Source organism: Ursus maritimus, unplaced genomic scaffold, assembly GCF_017311325.1.
Source record: "Ursus maritimus isolate PB19 unplaced genomic scaffold, ASM1731132v1 scaffold_5, whole genome shotgun sequence".
In the NCBI taxonomy this organism is placed as follows: Eukaryota; Metazoa; Chordata; class Mammalia; order Carnivora; family Ursidae; genus Ursus; species Ursus maritimus.
The window spans coordinates 34,691,462-34,711,273 of record NW_024426663.1 but is presented as its reverse complement, the minus strand read 5'-3'; the positions used below and the strand labels follow the sequence as shown (position 1 = coordinate 34,711,273).

The window sequence follows — 19,812 nt, the reverse complement described above, 5'->3', positions numbered from 1 at the left end:
AAGGAAAGACGATTCCATGTATAATAGTATTAAAAAGAATAAAATACAAAAAGAATAAAATAGGAATTAACCAAGGAGGTGTAAGACGTGCACAATGAAAACTACAAAATATTGCTAAAATAAATTTAAAAAGACACAAATACATGGGAACACATACCATGTCCATGGATTGTAAAACTTAATACCATTAAGGTGTCAATACTATGCAAAGGTGAGCAAACCTCAATGACTTTTTTTTTTCCAGAAAGAGAAAAACCCATACTACAAATAATACGGAATTTCAAGAAACTGGCCCTAAATAGCCAAAAACAAAAACAAAACGAAACAAAAAAAAGAAGACAAAGCTGGAAGACTCACGAAATTTTAAGACCCAGGGCCAGAAAAGCAATGGACATAGGAGACACTGAAGTATTTGTTGAATGAATAAATATGTATCTCCTCTAACGAGTTTTGTTTCTTAGGACAGCTGTATGCCTGTTCAGTTTCCAGCTCTCATATAAAGATGCGATTTTTCATGGCCCAGTCCCTTTCTATTAAGAGGGGAAGAAGAAAACAGCATGCAGAAAATAAACTGAAAAGGATCCCAGACAAACCGAACCTTATCGGGCCAGAGCGGAGGGGCGGCAACCCAGGTGGCTCCGCCTCCGGACCGCGGAGCTCCCGGGCTCGCGATGCGACAGGACCTCGCGGGGCTGCTCCCCTGCCCTTATTGGCTGAATTCAGGGGCGTGGTGCGCAGCGAAGACCTATTACGGCCGGGGAGCGCAGACACGTGCCACGGCTGGTCTGAGAATCTGGGAGGTTTCAGGCGGCTTGCGGCCGCCAGGAGAGTGGAGCGGTGCCCCGAATCCGGGAAGCCGGACCGGCAAGAACCAACTCCGAGCGTGCCCGGCCCCCTCTCTGGTGCTCGTCCCTCGCTGCCTGCCGGCTGTCATGTGGGCTGCCCTGAGGTTGGCCCTGCGGCCGTGCGCCCGCGCCTTTGTCCCCGGGCCGCGCGCTTACCACGGGGACTCAGTGGCCACGCTGGGCACCCAGCCAGACTCGGGCTCTGCCATCTACCAGGTAGGCTGGGTGAGCGCCTCGGCGGCCCGGGCCTAGAATCCCCTGACTGAGCCTTTGATTCCTCTTCCACCTGTCCTCCAGTGCCGGCCGGACTAGGAAGCAGGTGGAGGGTGGGCACACTTGAACAGCTTTGTGTTCTCTGGAACCCCCAGTCCTGATTCTGGGACTCAGTGGAGGTCGTGAAGTTTGCAAAAGAAGGTAATTGCAAATCAAATACATCTTACTTCACTTTTAGCTCTGGCCCTGGCCCTGTGCTTTGTGTCTTTGAAATCAGTGGTTCCCAAAACCTGACTTAGCATTGTCAGCTGAGGAACTTGTTCAGTATACAGCTGCTTTAAGCCCCACCCTGGACCGTTGGGGTCTCTGGGGTGGGGTCTTGGTGTTTGCATTGCTAATAAAATCCTCAGGACTTGGCGGTGGCCAGCTTTGTGAACCGCTGGCCTAGCACAGATAACCCTGGGTTGTGCTTAACAGACTTTAGTTGAATAATTGTTAATTGAACATACTTATCGCACGCTATCTTTGAATGGCCTTTTTTTTGGAATCCGGAGGTATAGTAAGGTCAAAAAAACAGCTTGTGAAGTATCAGAGCTGGAAAATTTCACCCTGTTCCATGGTTTCTGAGCTTATACAGATAACATTCAAACTGTACAGATAACTTTCAGAAAAGGCATTTTATTATTTATTTATTTATTTATTTATTTTTAAAGATTTTATTTATTTATTTGACGGAGAGAGAAACAGCCAGCGAGAGAGGGAACACAAGCAAGGGGAGCGGGAGAGGAAGAAGCAGGCTCCCAGCAGAGGATCCTGATACGGGGCTTGATCCCAGAGCACCGGGATCATGCCCTGAGCCAAAGGCAGACGCTTAATGACTGAGCCACCCAGCGCCCCAGGAAAGACATGTTAAACAATTTCCTTAAATTGAAAGAAAATAAGCAGGCTGAGTCAGAATCAATATCCAATATGAGTCTTCCAAGAGTTTAGATTTTCTGGGGTCAGGAGAGAATGTTTAATTCAGAAATATTAAGTGGTTTCTGTGGTCTAGGCAATATTTTAGGTATTTGGTATAGGTGTGTAGGAATGGAATCATAATTTTGTGGGGAAGATGGACAAGAAAGTGTGTAACTGGTGCATTGTGATAAATGGTGTCTAAAGCTTGAAAAGGTAGTTACAGAAAGCTGCAGAGAGGAAGCAATGAGTGAGTCGGATCTTGATCGATGGGTGAGAGCTGGCCAGGTTCAGGGCTGAGAAGGAGAGGCAAGACTATACAAACTAAGGAAGTTATGAGAACATAGATAACCAAGTTATGAAAGCATAGAGTGGATGTGAGAACTTTGAAGTCATGATTAGGGTATGGAATTCATGGAGTAGATGAGATTAAACAGTGGAGAGCCTTGCATGCAGAAGCCACATTCAGATTTCATTTTGCAGGCTGCCTGCTAAGATACCTAGAGAAGTAGCGAGGTCCTGTGGACGTGGTGAAATCATCATCAGCGTGGTGGCCATACAGAGGATAGATTTCCTCCCATTTGGAATATGGCTTCTTGGCCAGGTGTTCTGGTTGCTGTAGGCCTTTGACTATTTTCTGGAGCTTCCATAAGGTTATTTTAGCCAGTTTTTGGTCGTTTTGGGATGTCTCTGTGGGGGAGTGAGGGCCTAGAGCTTCCTGGTCTGCCCTTTCTTTTGGCTTTCGGTTCGGGCCTATGTTTTTGATGGTGGCTTTTAGCTAGGGGTTAGGGACTGTGGGCCTGGGCATATAACTCCTTTCTCTGTGTCAGGTGTTCAGCGTTTTGGTCCAGTCTGTGCACTAGTGATTAGGGAAGTAGTTGCGGTAGGATGGAAAAGTTACTGGTCTAGTATTTCACATGTGTTAAAAACTAAAAACATATTTCCACGGAGAGAAAAAAAAAAAAAGAAAGTGTTAACAGTGGCCCTAATGAGTGGGTGTAAGAGCAAGGGTCTGGAGCTAGTGTACCTTGGTTTAAATCCTAGCTCTACTACTTGTTAGCTGAGTAATTAGGGGCTAGTTACTTAACCTCTCTGTGCCTCAGTTACCTCCGCTGTATAGTGGCTTTAATAACTGTGCATATGTCATAGAGTCATCGGGACAGTTAGTGACCGCTTATAACATGGCCTGGGATATAATAAGCCCTCAAGAAATATTAGCTCTTGCAACTTTTCCTTCTCTCCACATCGTCATCTCAGGATCTGTTTAGCCAGCTTTTGCTTCAGTAATGCTGTATAGCAGACAGTCCCGATATCTCTGTGTGCAAAAGAACAAATATTTTTTTTTGCTCTGGGATCTGTGGGTTGGTCGTGGCGGTTCTTGCCTAGGCAATGTGTCAGATTCAGGTCTGCAGTTTCTTTATTCCAGAATCCAGACTGAAGGGACAGTGGCTACTGAGAGATGCTCCTCTCGTGGGGGAAGGCTGGGGCTCAGGAGGAGCGTATGGAAACACGGTCCCTCTTAGCTCCTCTGCTTGCAGTTGATACGCTATCACTTTTGCCCACATTCCGCTGGTCAAAGCAAGTAAAATGAGCAGATTCATGGAGTGTAGGTGGGGAACTATAATCTGACATTGAATCTTGGCAAGGGTGGGAGGGACAGAAGAATTTTGAACAAGTAGTACTGTCTGCCTCATGCGCTCGAGGTGGCTGCTTAAGCTCCACCTATTATGTATGAGTTCAGGTAAAGGAGGAGGAAGGGTGAGAAGGCAAAAGGACACCCTCACCTGCTTGTTCTCTTTTTAAGAAGCCTTTCTAGAAGTCATGCCGAACAACTTCTGCCGAAATTTCATTGGTTAGAATTAAGTCGCATGGCCATGTTAGTTTTTCAGCAGGGGCGTATTGTCACCTTGAGTAAAAGTGGGATTTCGTCATCAAGAAAGAGGGGAAGACTGGATCTGGATAAGCAGCTCTCCGTGTCTGCCACAGGTAATAAATAGTATGGAGAGAGTGGGCGTGTTCTTATGTTGGATGTTAAGAGATTTCACTTAGGTGTACCCTTGTCTTCTGGGACCTCTGGCTACAAGAGGTAAACTTTAATGCAAACAATCCACGAGAGGGGAATAAAAAATAAAGCCATGCCTTGGTTGGGAGATGGCACATAGGAGCCCTTGTCACAGTCTGGTTTCTCTCTGCATAGTTTTCTTAGTGGTTAGGAATATGTACTTTCTGGGGCACCTGCGTGGCTCAGTCGTTAAGCTGTCTGCCTTCGGCTCAGGGCGTGATTCCGGGGTCCTGGGATTGAGCCCCACATCAGGCTCCTCCGCTGGGAGCCTGCTTCTTCCTCTTCCACTCCCCCTGCTTGTGTTCCCTCTCTCGCTGGCTGTCTCTCTCTCTGTCAAATAAATAAATCAAAATCTTAAAAAAAAAAAAAGGAATATGTACTTTCTGCTGTCACTTCATATGGCCATGTGCTTCAGAAAGCCTTGGCAATTAGTGACAGTTCCCTTCATTTCTTAACTGGTAGGCTGGCTTAGCTCGGGTAAAGATCTCTCTTATAACTAGCTTTAGTTTTGATAGACTTTGTTCTATTTTTCTTTAAAAGATTTTTATTTTATTTATTTGTCAGAGAGAGAGAGAGCACAAGGAAGGGGAGCAGCAGGCAGAGGGAGAAGCAGGTTCCCAGCTGAGCAAGGAGCCTGATATGGGGCTCAATCCCAGGACCCTGGGATCATGACCTGAGCCAAAGGCAGATGCTTAACCAACTGAGCCACACAGGCGTCCCAGATTGACTTTGTTCTAAATTGGGTGATGTCAGAGGCTGTACTGATTGTATCTTGGGTCTGAGTACACTTGAGTAGAGAGTTATTGTTTTCTCTGTGCACGTGGGAACTATTTTTCATCACTTCTGAACTTTGGTGCCTGTGTTTTGCAAAGTTGACAGGAGACTGGGATGTACAGTGCAGGTGGAGGGAGGTCAGCTAATTCTTGATAAGCTGGGTGGGGAAGAAACTAAAGGTACAGCAGAATCCCATCAGCCTGTCGATCTGCAAGGGAATGAGAACTTGTTAAAGGACACTGGGAGGATATACTTAGCATTCTGGGGAAAAAAATCTATGGGAAAACAGAACATATCAGGACAAAAAAAAAGGTGGGGGAACTTTCATTTCAGGAAGGACTTAAGAAACGTCAGCCAATTGTGGGTATACAGACCTTCCCTAGAGTCTATTCAAACAAGCGGAAGCTGAGTCCTCGCTAAGCAGGGAGCCCGATGTGGGACTCGATCCCAGGACCCTGAGATCATGACCTGAGCTGAAGGCAGATGCTTAACCGACTGAGCCACCCAGGCGCCCCAGCTTTCTTCCATTAACAACAGTGACAAACCTCATTTAAGGCGAGCTGAAAATGTTAGTGAAACCCCTTCCTCTTCACTTTGCATCCTGTAACCTGTCTATTCGTCCTAGTACTATTGAACTAAGCAGTACTGAGCAGAAGATAGTACGTCATCATGAGTGGATACACTTGCTTGACAATTAGCCCCATATAATGTCACTGGAAAAAACCTTTTTTCCTTCATCTTATCAATTTTAAACGAACAAAATAGGATTATTCCTAGGTAAAAGCGTTAATCTTTCACATTACCTTGCTGCGATAATAAGTATTCAGATTTTTTCCCCTTTGGCATTAAATTCCTTTTATTCATTCATTCCTTCATTCATTTATTTATGTTAAAGAGAGAGTGAATGAAAGGGGGGTGGGGGGAAGAGGGAGAGGGAGAGAATCTTTTTTTAAAATTTATATTTTTAAAATTTAAAATCAGTTAATTAACATATAGTATATTATTAGTTTCAGAGGTAGAGTTTAGTGATTCATCAGTTGCGTATAACACCCAGTGCTCATTACATCAAGTGCCCTCCTTAATGCCCATCACCCAGTTACCCCACCCCCCACCCACCTCCCCTCCAGCAACCCTCACGTTGTTCCCTATAGTTAAGAGTCTCTTATGGTTTGCCTCCCTCTCTGATTTTGTGTTATTTTATTTTTCCCTCCCTTCCCCTATGTTCATCTGTTTTGTTTCTTAAATGGAGAGAGAGAATCTTAAGCAGGCTCCATGCCCAGTATGCCCAAAGCGGGGCTTAATCTGATGGCCCTGAGATCATGACCTGAGCACAAATCGAGTTGGACGCTTAACCGACTGAGCCACACAGGCACCCCATTAAATTCCTTTATTTGAACTTGGAGTCACATGTTGAAGAATATATGTGGCCTCTCTTTTCCTACAGTGTATTCTTCAGATTATTTTTTAATCCGACTACTAGAAAGTGAAGAGATACAAGGGTTAACAGTTTGGATGAGGTTCCTTTCCAGAAATGCCTTAAACTCAAAATGAGCAAGTCTTTTGTTAAAAACCACAGAATCAATCAGTCCGTGAATTAGAGAAACTGCTGAGCTGAGAGGGGCAGAGAGGGGAAGTGGAACTCCACACAGTGGAGCATTTGGGAAGGCTGCGTACCTTGATGACGGTGCTTCACCATCCGTGGAGTAAGATCAGGGTTTCTGAGGTGTGCCTGGCTGGCTCAGTCTTACAGCACGCGACTCTTGATCTTGGGGGTCATGAGTTAGAGCCCCATGTTGGGCCTAGAGCTTACTTGGGGAAAAAAAAAGGTCTGTGAAACACTAGGCCACCTGTGAGGTGGATTTTTAACCTTAGAATGAAGGTAGAAGTTAACAAGATAGACTTGAAATGGGGAACAAGCAAAAAATAATAACTTTGCTTGTGCAGTGAAATAATCTGCTTTCCTTTCCACTTAGCAGCACAGCAATCAGATCTTTCCCTCACCCTGTGCGTTGAGCGGCAGGTAGACGGAGCCCAGGGCCTGAGGCCAGAGTAGTGCCCATCTCTGAGCCCCAGGGTGGCCGCTGCAGCCCCAGGTCAGGTGAGAGAGCCGCCCAGAGAGGATGGCCTTTGGCTACAGATAGGAGTTGGCCCCCAGCTCCGTCTCCCGGAGCTCTTCTCTGCCTCCCGGTTTTGTTTATACAAGGAGGCCTTTCCCTTACAAACTCCCTCTGCTGGGTCTCTCACGGATGACAGAGGAGTTCAGGACACAGCCCTTGCTTCCTGGGACTCGTTCTCAGCCCAGGAGGCTCTCAGTACCCACGTAGCGCCCTTTGCGCTTGCGATGGTAGTAGGTTTTGAAAGGCTGCTGGAGTCTCTTCATCTGCTTCAAGCGCATTATACACGTTGCTCTAGCGCCACCTCTTGGTGACGGGCTGAACGGACGTGCTCTGGTGCAGAGCTTCGTTTCTGTCTGAGGCAGTTCGTCCAGGTAGGAATTCATCAAGGTAGGAGTTCCTGAATTTGCTAAATTTGAGTAAGAAGGATCTGTAACCTGGGCTTAATAGAAGCGCAAAGTTCTTGGCTTTCACTGCCTCATGCTATTAATATGAACGAACACCATGGTAATCCGAAAAAGTTCAGGTGATAAAATAAATCTGCCTATTACCCAAACCCCCCTTTTTGGTAGGTTTCCAATTTGCTTTGAGTGGAGCTCAGAAATGGAGACTATGGGCCAGCACTTCTCTGTTTTTGTTTGGACATTTGAATCCTTGGGGAACTTTCAAAGTGGTTAGTGCCCAGGCCATATACCTGCAACCAATGACGTCAGAATCTCTGAGGGTTTATTTTTATTTTTATTTTTATTTTTCAAAGCTTCTCAGTGATTCCAGTGTCCAGCCAAGGGTGGGAAACAATGTTCTAGGCTGATACTGGAGTTTGTTCCTGGCAGATTGTTTGCCCTCGGACAGGGCTTGGTGGGCCTCGAAGGGAAGTTGTCACAGGGCTAGTGGACAGTGATAGTTCAGCGGTTGGGACCTCCTTACTCCAGGGCAAAGGTTCATTCCCTAACAATATGCTGCTTTTCTCTTTTTTGTTTTCTGGACTTTGCAGAGCAAGAGAATGTAGCAGAAGACTTCCTTGGGAGCTCTTAGAGCTGTAGAAAATAAGAAATTAGAGTTCTACTATAAAGACTGTAAATTCATCTAATTTTGAACAGCTGGAAAGCTGCATAGTATTGTGTCATAGAAAAGGAATTAAATCAGAGATGTTAAACACATTGTGGGGAAAATGTGTTAGTGGGTTCAACTCTGAATTTTCAAAAATAACTCACTGCTTATTTGTCTAAAGTAAAGAGCTGATCAGACAAAATTGACAGAATGAGGAAATGGTAGGCCCTCTACCATTTTTCCACCTCTCACAGTTTACGTTTTCCTGCATATTACTCTACAGAATTTCTAAAGATGTGCAAACATAGAGTTTTCTTCCTTGTAAAACAAAATAGGACCTATTGTTTTCCCTGGGCTCTGCTTTTAAGTGTAAGTTGTCAGTAAGCAAGCATTTCTGCATTGGTTAGCAACTCCTTAGGGCAGGGATTGATGGGACACGATGGCATTCTAACTCTCAAAGGGCTTATATTCCTTAAAATTGGGAAGCAAATAGAAATCAGTGAAGTTCAGTTGACACTTACAGAAGAAAGATGCTAAAATGAGTAGGAGTGACCAGAAATGGGGTTAGAGAGGAGAGGGAACATGATCTATGCTTTAAAGAGGGTAAGCTTTGGATTCGTGGACCAGAGAGGGAAGGCGGGAAGAGGAGCTTGGGCAAAGATGGACAGGCAGGAATTCGTCTTTTCCATCTGAGGGAGTGACACAACACGGAGGCCACATGGGTGGGGGGTGGCCCCGCATGAGGCCACATGGGGTTGGCGCGTGATGTTCTCATCAACCCTTACTTTGGCTAAAAAAAAAAAAAGATAATTGCCTTCTAATATTACTCTCCTTTTCTTTCTTTGTTTCTGTTTTAGGAAAACTATGAACAGATGAAAGCACTAGTAAATCAACTCCGTGAACGAGCGCAGAAAATAAGATTAGGTGAACACTCATTTATTCTTCATTTTATGCTGTTAATGAAGATATCCTTGATAGTTGTTGGTTCTGGGAAAAACCAGTAGCAGCAAGCTTTGACTCTTCAAGACTGTGTATTTGTTGGTATGCTGACATGCCATTGTCGGTGTTTTTCCCTCTTACTCGGCCGGTTTTTCTGCTCCTATAGCACTGCCACTATCTGGGCAACAGTACAATTTCAGATTTTCATCAACTTCTTTTAGCCACAGCATCCACTGAAATTGTCATCATTTTCTGTTTTTGAGTTGTGGACATAATAGACATCCTTTTGCTTAGAAGAAATTGCATCATATGGGGAATGTGAAATATTAATATATAAACAAATACCACATTGATTTTTACTGTGCCACGATTGGTCAGTGTGACAGTTTACTTTAGAAAGTTAGGTGACTTGAAACTGAAAGCCATTTCTAAGATAAGATTCTTTTTTTTTTTTTAAGATTTTATTTATTTTTGTGGGAGAGAAAGTGAGAGAGCACAAGCTGGGGAGAGGGGTAGAGGGAGAAGCAGACTCCCCGCTGATCAGGGAGTCCGATGCAGGGCTCCATCCCAGCACCCTGGGATCCTGACCTGAGCTGAAGGCAGACGCTTAACTGACTGAGCCACCAGGCGTCCCTGAAGACATTTTAAAATGGAAGTTACCTCCATGCAGGTAGTTCTAACAGTGCGTGTAGCACACTTGAAGTGACATTTGTGCTGTGCAGGCAGAGGCAGACAGGTGTGTCGTGATGTCCCCTGATGACAGCGATTCAAAGACCCTGTAAACTGTAAAATGCTTCCTGATTTCAGGGATGTTAAAATGTGAACAAAATGTGTGTGTTAGAGTTGGTGCAGTATGGTATATGAGACTGAAGGAACAGGCTGTTTGTCTCGGCATTTGTGGGAATGGAGGCAGCACAGAGTCTTCAAGAATAATCTTTGGAAAACTAATGTGCTGTGTCACATTGTTTCTGTAGCTGCCCACATATCCTAGGCTAGTTTATTCATTTGTTTTTTATAAAGATTTTATTTATTTGTCAGAGAAAGCGAGAGCAAAAGGGCACAAGCAGGGGGAGGGGCAGGCTCCTTGCTCAGCAGGGAGCCAGATATGGGCCTCGATCCGAGGACCCTGGGATCATGACCTGAGCCGAAGGCAGACGCTTAATGCCCTGAGCCACCCGGATGTCCTGTCACAGGGTAGTTTAAATGCCTGAGGAGCTTAATTCTGTGATCTGGGAATCCGCATCAAGGATATCCCTCTTTCTGGTTTTTCCTAACAAAACCGGAATTCAGTAGCTGTTCCAAATTGCAAATTCAAACTCTAGGCAGAATTAAGAAAGAGTGATTTTGTCTTAAGTCCTTGCGAAAGAATATGTGTATATCTTACCACTTCTGTGTCATTCCACCCTCTCTGGCCCCCCTTCCCTGCTAGCCTCTTCATAGGCACTTATGTCACTGGACTCTCTAAAGACCCTCACCAAGGCCTTAGGCTCATTTTCTTTTTAATATTTATTTTTAAACAATATTATTAAGGTACAGTTGACGTACAATAAACTGCATTATTTAAAATGTACAATTTGAGTTTTGACATTTGTATATACCTGTGAAATAATCACCACAATAAAGATAATGAATGTGCCTCTCTCAGAAATTTCCTCTGCCCCTCGGTAACCTGTCTTTCGCCTCTTCTCCTATACCTTCACCTCCCACACCCAAACCCACCTCAGTAGAGAAGCTCAGTTCCTCTGAGTGGTTGGGAGGAAGACAACAGTGATTTGATCTAATTAAACTATTTTGGAACTAAATCTTTGCCTCCCAGAATTATTTTCATTTTAAAAGAAGGTTAGATGTGTGATAAAATTTTCTTGGTAAGCTTAAGGCAGATGTAATCTTAGAAATATGCCATCTGGGGGCTCCTGGGTGGCACAGTGGTTAAGCGTCTGCCTTCGGCTCAGGGCGTGATCCTGGTGTTAGGGGATCGAGCCCCATATCAGGCTCTTCTATGAGCCTGCTTCTTCCTCTCCCACCCCCCCTGTTTGTGTTCCCTCTCTCGCTGGCTGTTTCTCTCTCTGTCAAATAAATAAATAAAATCTTTAAAAAAAAGAAAAGAAATATGCCATCTGTCTCTTCAGGGAAAAAAAAAAAAATCCCCTTGGATAAGAGTCAAGAGACCTGGTTTGAAAAATAAGATAATACTTGAAAGCTTGTTTGAAATAGACAAGAACTTGTTTTCTCACCTAAAAAAACCCCCAAGGATATAGCTTTCTTCAATAGCTGAACCCTTCATTAGCCCGAGAGCATATTAAGATGAAATTTGTGGGCAGCGGTGAAACTAAGCATATTAAGGTACGGTAGGATCCTTCTGTTTCGGATCTGATACCTCGGCTTGCTGAGAGTGGGTTAGCGGTCCTCCTGAGACACCGAGCCCGGCAGCCGTCAGTGTGGGTGAGGTTTGGTGTGCCGGGCACCTCAGGCAGCCTCCTCTGGTGACCTCGTGCCCTCTTCAACTACTGTGATTTTCTTCGTCTAGAACACCATCAGGAAACACCGAAGACAATCTCTGAGTGAAGATGCTAGCAAAATTGGACTTTTTAATTGATACATTAGGTGTGCAACTCTCTCCCATTTGGAGATAGTGTAAAAAGTTAGGTGTCACTTACCTTTAGGTAAGTCTTGCTGTGCTCGTCATGGAGGTCATTTCTAAAATAGTGCTTTTTATCTGGTACAAATGAAGGTAGGAGTTTTTCAAATCACCCATAGTATGTAGCAGAGTGCTAGGTATTTGTGGTGGCGGTGAGGCAGTATTTACAGTGTATGAGTTGCAGAGAAGATACTATATTATTTAAGTAATTATCAGTGAATTCAGAAAATGTGTGATACGCTATGAAATCAGCGATCGATTTTTTAAAAATTCTAGTTTATTTACTTCAGAAAATAAAGCTTGTAAGTTGAGTGAGTGAGCTGAAAATTAGCTGTTTCTTAGAAGATACATTGAACTTTTAAAAGCTTTGTATTTTGGACTGTTTTATGTTTTTCTAGCCTTAAATTAATTGGAGACCTTACATGACATCAGTCTAATCTAATCATGTTTTTATCTTAGGAGGCAATGAGAAAGCCCGAGAACTCCACAAATCAAGAGGAAAACTTTTAGCCAGAGAAAGAGTGGACAATCTTATAGACCCAGGGTTTGTATAGCCCAAGTGCTAACTCTGTGTTCTCTAGTCTGTGGTACTTTCTTTGACAGTTTTATAAATAAATGATTTTAAATTCTGGTTCTTACCTTAAGATTCAACAACAATTTTTTTTTTTTACATATACAAATTTTATTATATACAAAGAACAAAGTTTCATCGGGTAAGCAAAAGGATATAAATTATAGTCATAATTAATAGTTTCAAAAAGCCCTTAAATCACTGGGACCTTCCGCACACCATGTAGGCCACATAGCCATTATTCAGAGCTCTTTGTAGTTCTCCCATAAGAGTAATCTATATTCTAGAGAAGCTGGCTTTTTATGAACTCTATGGAGGCAAATATGTCAGGCCTCATAAAGGAATGCTTTTACCTCTAGGGGGAAACCCTAAAAATATTGAAGGAAGGACTACTTCTAGGGTTATGTTTATTGTTGACAGTAATTTTAGAACCACAGAAAGTGTTAAAGACTTCTAGGTAAAATGCATGCCATCTCATAAAAGAATGGGTACCATTTTGTAGCTCTATAAATGGTTTTGGTCACAAATGAAAGTGAGCTGAGAATGCAGAATAGAAAAGTTGAGGGAAGGAGGCAAGCAGATAGAGACATAATTCAATCATAGCAAGAAAAGTACAGAGATGGTTCTTTCTAAGACTGAGTTGGCAGTATTTACCGGTATAAGTTAAAACCTAGAAGAACATTGCAACTTCTGTATATTCAACAACAAATCTTAATTGAGAGGCGCCTAAGTGTCGGGCACTGTTCTAGGTGATAGTGATACATCAGTGAACAAAACAAAGATCTTTGCCCAACCAGAGTTTACACTGTAGCAGGAGGAGATGGAAAATAAATGATTAATGTGGTAAGTTATATAGTATATTAGAAGGTGATAAATGTTATGGGAAAAAAAGGAAATAGACCAGCGTAAGGGAGAAGATGAGGGTCAAGTTGTAGTTTTAAATAAGGTGGTTACGGTAGGCCTCATTGAGAAGTTGATATCTTAGCAAAGATTTAAAGGAGTGAAGAGAGAGAGCCCTGAAAATACTGGTGAAAGAGGGTTACAGACAGAAGGAATGGCCAGTGCAAAGGGCCTGAGGTGGGAATGTGCATTATGTGTTGATATGCCCAAGAACCCCAGATGCCAGTGTGTTAAGGGTAGAAAGCATGAAGGGGAGAGTAGTAGAGATGGGGTTCAATTCTATTAGACCTTGTAGATCATTGTAAAAATTTTGGCTTTTATCTGGGAGAACTGAGGAGACTTTGTAGGGTTTTGAACAGGAGACCTATGATCTATCTGACTTACATTTGAAAAGAGTCATTCTAGCTGCTGTTTTGTGAGTAGACTGTGGGCAGCAAGGGTAGAAGCACCAAGAGGAGTTAGAGGGATGTGGCAGTGATTCAAGGGAGATATGGTGGTGACTTGGACTAGGGTAGTAGTAGTGGAGGTGATGAGAATGTTGGGTTCTAGGCATGTTGTCAAGACAGAGCTAACCCAATGGGATTTCCTGAAGGATTGGAGTGGGAGGCAAGGAGTGCAGGTGGAGAGAAGGGAACGAGGACTCCAAAAATATTTCTTATGACGTGCACCCGTACCCCCAATGTGGAGACAAACACTGTTAACACCAAGTGTATATCCTTCTAGAATGTTCTTGTGCATGTGTATATTAGACACATTTAAAAAAATATTTATATATTTAGTTGAGAGAGAAAGCATGAGCAGGGGAAGGGGCAGAGGCAGAGGGAGAGTGAGGAGAAGCAGATTCCCTGCTGAGCAGGGAGTCTGCCTAGGGGCTTGATCTCATGACCTTGAGGTCATGACCTGTGCCGAAACCAAGAGTTGGATGCTTAACCAACTGAGCCACCAGGTGCATGCCCCTTAGACACATTTTTTTTTTTTTTACAAGAGAAATGGAATCATACAAATGTGGTGTTTTATACTATCCTTCCCCCCCCCCCATTTACTGAATTCTGAACATTTAAGTAAGTGAAAGTTAGAGTAATAAATACAATGGTGAAGAGCCTGGTCCCTGGGATTAGATAGCTTATTAAAACCCAGCTCTGCCACTTACTAGTTGTGTGACCTTAGACAAGTGACTTAATTTCTGTGTTGTAGTTTCCTCAGCAGTCAGTGGGGATCATGATAGGATCCATCTCAGGAGGTGGTTCTGAGGAACAAGTGAGTTACGTTTCTGGAGCTCCTAAGAGAGCCTGGTGCAGGGTGGGGGCTTACATTAGTGTTGGATGCTAGTCTCTTTCTCGTCTAGTAAGCATGTTTGTACCACAGCTCTTAAAATAGGTACCTGGCGTTCTGTTGTATGGTTATAATGTGTAATTCCTCAAAGTATCATCCACCCTAGATTTTGGTTAAATATTTTTTTTAGTGGATTTTATATATACAGCATGCATACTTGAAACATTGGCTCATTAATCTTTTCCATGTTTAACTCTTTAAATATGCTTTTTTTTTTAATGACTTTAATTCAAGTGATACCCTTTCTTCCCTTCAGGTCTCCATTTCTGGAATTATCTCAGTTTGCAGGTTACCAGTTATATGGGAATGAGGAGGTCCCCGCTGGTGGCATTATTACCGGCATCGGGAGAGTATCAGGGTGAGTATTCTACTTACACTCAATAATGTGGGTCAGGAAGAAGACTGACAGGCACCGGCCACCACTCACAGCTTTGCAGATGAACATGCAAGTTTTATGCTGTTTGTATTATTTAGGACTGAGGCTTCCTACCCCAACATATATCAGATTTATCTGTGGAGCTTTAGAGACAAAGATGGAAGAGGGGAGAAAAAAAACCACAGCACGAATCCTGGGGCTTGAATCCAAACCTTCCTGCTTAATCAGACTGTGCAGGTGTGGGCTTGGCTTATATCATTTTCCAAGGCTCCGGAGTTGGTCTCTTGCACATCTAGGGTGAAAACCAGTGGCTTAGAGGAGTGTTCTCCACGTGTGCTCCCCAGGTAGCCTAAGCATCACCTGAGAACTTGTTAGAAACCTAGATGACTAGGTCTTCCTTCAAAGCAACCAAATCGGGGCACGTGGGTGGCACAGTTGGTTAAGCGCCCTACTCTTGATCTCAGTTCAGGTCTTGATCTCAGGATCTTGAGTTCAAGCCCCACATTGAGCTCCATGCTGGGCATGGAGCCTACTTAAAAAAAAAAAAAAAGTGACTAAATCAAATTTTGAGGGCGGGGCCCAGAAATCAGTATATTTTAATAAGCACTTCCAGCTTCTCGAATGGTAACATTTGAGAACCACTCTAGACTTAGGAAATCTTAGATAGGTAGAAGGTGAATTTACTTGTGTATATTATGTATGACCTCAACGTTCACCGTCTCAGGTTAGCACGCCAGGCAGTGTGGTAAACACTTCTCACGGCTTGGTTGTTTAATCATCACCACAGCTCTGCGAGAATGGGTATTATTGTCTTCCTCATCACCGTTAGGCGGGTAAGGAAGCCTGCTTAGCAAGGTAAATAACTTGCCCAAGATTAAGCCATTGGCAAAGCTCAGCTTGGACCTCAGGTGGTTGGACTCAGCCTGATGCAATCGTGTTTGACTCATGCTGGTTTATGGTGTGCGCCTCCCACTTCTCCCCGTATTCGTGCCTTTGGGGGGGGTGCAACTATAGCCATTAACCATCGCTGCTTCTTCCTTCCTGTACTCTCAACACTCCTCCCCAACTCTTTGCCAGCTATGATTTGCTTAATATTCACCCAGTGTGAAGACATTTTTTTTCTTGGAGTCTTAGGGGATGCTTAAAAATAAACCTTAAAAAAAAGGGATAAACTTAATGCAGAGCTAAACTAAATTCATAATCACGAAATAACCTAATTAAGTAGGATAGTTACTGTTAACTATATGTCCAGTGATAACGATGGTCACCATGTTGGAGCATGCCCTTCCACCTTTCCTGTGCGTATACTAGTATTTTATTTGTATTTATGCTTTTGTATTTTTCGTTTTCATTTTCTTTCTTTATGCCTTGTTCTCAGTTTATAAAGTTCTCAGCTTGGAAGGAAATTGAACTGCACGTAGGAATTGTATGGGTTCAGGCGTTGTCAGTCTCAATTAGAATCCTGGCTTCAGCATTTTAGAGCTGTTTGACCTTTAGCAAATTGCTTGACCACTCGGTACCTTGGTTTTTTTCATCAGGAAAATATGATTCATGATAAAATGGAATGATCCTAGTAGCTACCAGAGGGGATTGTCATGAAACAAGAGGAAGAAACAAGAAAAGGAAGAGAAACACCTCCATTCCTTAAGAGATACACACCACAGTTGATGCCCTTGCCACTGAGAGTAGACAGACAGTTGTGGGCGGCAGAGTTCAAGGTCTGTTCCGGCAGCATGGGATCGCTTCAGAGCCAAAGCCATTTGCGCGAAGTCATTAGAAACTTTTATATCTTTATTGCTCTTTTGTATATTTTTGAGTAGAGCTGGGTATATTGAGAGAGGCTCCGTGGTAAGTTCAGAATAGACCCCGAGAAATTTAATGAGAAAACTTGTTGTATGGAATTTATTTATAAACCAGCTTAGAATCAAGGACTCCTTGCCTGAAATAGTAACTGGCTGAAGAATAATTGAGCTGCAGTCCTTCTCTCTGACAAATTCACATTTTTTTTGCCATGTCCTATAAGGTAGGGTCCCTGCCTGCTTTCCTCACCGTACCTTTGTACTTAACACTTTTGCCGTCCCGGTCTTGCTGTTCTGTGAACGCACTAAACTCATTTTTGCTTCAAGGACTGTACTCAAGCCGTTTGCTCTGCATCAAGTGTTCTTCACCCGGGTCTTTGAATGGCTGGCTCCCTCTCGTCTTTCAGGTCCCCATTCATATTTCCCCCGTGCCGTGCTTAGAAGCATGCACTCAAGAGCCAGGCTGCCTAGACTCAAATGCTGGCTTTACCACTTGTTGCTTGGTGACCTTGGGCTAGTTACTTAACTTTACTGTGCCTGTGTCCCCATCTGTAAAATGGAACACCTCATATATCTAAAGCCTTAAAAGGACACCTAGTAGATAGTAAGTGCCATGTCAGTTTGGGCTGTTACTGTTATTTTTACCATCCCTTGACCGTTCTAGCTTAACATAGCACCATCACAATTACTTTTTTTTATTATGTATTTTACCTTATCATATTATGTTGTTCTATAGTAACTAATAATACCATAATAATTATATATTGTATTACTATGATACTGTGATTTATAAGATGGATATATTTGGTCATTCAGATGACCAAAATTTATTTCTCATGCATATTTGGTCTTTGTCCACAGTTTCTGGCTCACAGCTCCCCAAACCCTTGGAAGTGTTGAGAATGGTCGTGGTGTCTTTTGTTATTGTCAATGAAGGTGGCTTTTGGACTCCTCCCAAGGCCAGGGGCTGGTTATCCGGAGAACCAACCATGTGATTAGAGGGTTGGAACTTTTCTCTGGGGAGGGGAGAGGGGCTGGAGGTTGAATCAGCCAGTGGCCATTGAATTAGTCCTTCATGGCTGTGCAGTGAAGCCTACATAAAACCCAAGAGGGCTGGGTTCTTTTTGAGAGCTTCCTGGTTGGTGGACATGTGGGGACGTGGGCAGAGTGGTGCACTGAGAGAGGGCGTGGGGTTAGGCGTGGGGTCCAAGACCATTCCTGAGCCACAGTGTGGATTCCAGGTAGAAAGGCCAGTGTACACCTTTGAAGATAGGCTTTGGGGGTCAGTCCTACCTGCGCCACATGGATTAGGTAAGAGGCATTTTCTGAAAGAAAGTTGAAGTCCATTGCCAAAATAATAGATTCTGGGTAGGCAGAACCAATAGATGTACAATGCCGTCTTTTTGTGGACTAATTTTATTCTTCATTCTGTAACATGTCTCTGACCTTTTAATGGGCAAGTGGCTCTGTCTCTTGTGGGAGGTCACATGTCCAGCAAGCACAGAGCCAGAATTTCACCATAGCTTGTCTGACTCCATGGCCCCTTTCCAGTATTGGAACTTCTTCAGCTTTTCTAGGGCAGCACCCCCAGGGCAGGGGAGGACGAATAGACTCTGGGGGTGTGAAATCATAGCCCCAGCAACCTGCCAGAAGCTGAAATTCCCTTTGAAGTCTAATTTGTTTACTAAAGTCATGAAGAATTGGCATTCCACTTTAAAATGCCAACTGTAATGTGGAAAAGTGCTTTCTAGCAATGAAATCGATGCTCTAAGGAGACTAGCCCTTTTGTCTTGCGGTGAACACTGCTGGCCACATCCCTTCACGCGAGAAGCACGGCGCTATCTGAGGCCGCTGTTCCCAGGCCCTTCCCTACTTTATTTTCAGCAGGGCCTCAGTGACTTACTTTTCAGAATTATAAGGAATATAAAGTGAGATTTTAAAAAATAACATAAGTAGGGGTGCCTGGCTGGCTCAGTTGGTGGAGCGTATGACTCTTGATCTTGGGGTTGTAAGTTTGAGCCCCATGTTGGGTGTAGAGAGCACTTGAAAATAAAATCTTAACTAATAATAATAATATCATAAAGATAAGGAAGATTAAGTTTGGTAACGAGCACACTGTTGTTCACTCCAGTTTCAAGTCAGCCCCTGACCTTCAGGTTCCCTGGGAATGTCAAGCAGTTTCCCTCACAGGTGCTCTGCCTTCACCACCCTGCTCTTTGTGTGTTACTGGTGGGCATGGCACCCAACCAGCTGGTTTTGGTGAGAAAGGGTACCATTGATGATGCATTATAGTATATGTTTTCAATATACTATTTTATAGTTTGCATCTGTTGTTACTTTAAGCAAAATAGAAACTGTGTTTTAAATTTCTCTTAGTTTTATAGAAAAGCATGTGGTAGTAACATTGAAGAACTTTTGAAAATGTAAAAAGTAAATTCTCTTGGTAGGTCAGTTGTCACTTTTGCATATTACCTTCCTACAAGGAAACTTGGTGGTTTACTATGAGGGATTATCTCACCCTTGAGATTTGGATTTTTTTTTTGTATTATTATTATTATTATCTTGCTAGGATCATTTCATTGAAAGAATCTTTATGAAATGTGGCTGAGGTTGTTAGTTTTTCACTGCTAATACAGGACTAATGACTATTTATTTTTTAAAGATTATTTATTTGAGAGAGGGAGGGAGAGAGAGAGAGAGAGAGCGTGCACATGCACGTACGGACAAGCAGGGGGAGGGGTAAAGTGGGGGGAGAGAAGCAGACTCCCCGCTGAGCAGGGAAGCCTGCCACAGGCCTCGATCTGAGGACCCTGAGATTATGACCTGAGCCAAAGGCAGATACTTAGCCAGCTGAGCCACCCAGCTGCCCCCAGGACTGACTCTTTTTTTTTTTTTTTTTGACAAGTCTTTTTAGTTTTGTTTTAATAATTATTTTTTATTATTAACATATAATGTATTATTTATTTCAGGGGTACAGGTCTGTGATTCATTAATCTTTACACAACACGTAGCTCTCACCACAACACATATCCTCCCCAGCCACCCCATCCCTCTCACCCCCTTCCACTCCAGCAACCCTCAGTTTGTTTCCTGAGATTGAATCTCTTATGGTTTATGGTTTATCTCCCTCTCTTGTTTCCTCTTGTTTCATTTTTTCCTCTCTTGCCCTATGATCCTCTGCCTTGTTTCTCAAATTCCACATATCAGTGAGATCATATGATAATTGTCTTTCTCCGATTGACTAT

General features: G+C 43.3%; 1 protein-coding gene across 4 annotated transcripts in view; it reads left to right on the top strand.

The window, feature by feature from the left end:
* The first annotated feature begins 779 nt into the window (after positions 1-779).
* The window catches only part of MCCC2 (methylcrotonyl-CoA carboxylase subunit 2), a 62,168-nt gene continuing 43,135 nt past the window's right edge, over positions 780-19,812 (top strand). For 2 of the 4 annotated variants that reach the window (XM_040622198.1, XM_008691316.2), the window contains exons 1-4: positions 780-1,061; positions 8,870-8,936; positions 12,049-12,133; positions 14,649-14,750. In XM_040622198.1, the coding sequence (XP_040478132.1) occupies positions 933-1,061; positions 8,870-8,936; positions 12,049-12,133; positions 14,649-14,750 (383 nt within the window). In that variant the 5' untranslated portion in view covers positions 780-932. Of the gene's footprint in view, positions 1,062-1,092; positions 1,260-3,893; positions 3,999-8,869; positions 8,937-12,048; positions 12,134-14,648; positions 14,751-19,812 lie in introns of those variants that run through there. The other 2 variants (XM_040622196.1, XM_040622197.1) reach the window with 2 other exon arrangements.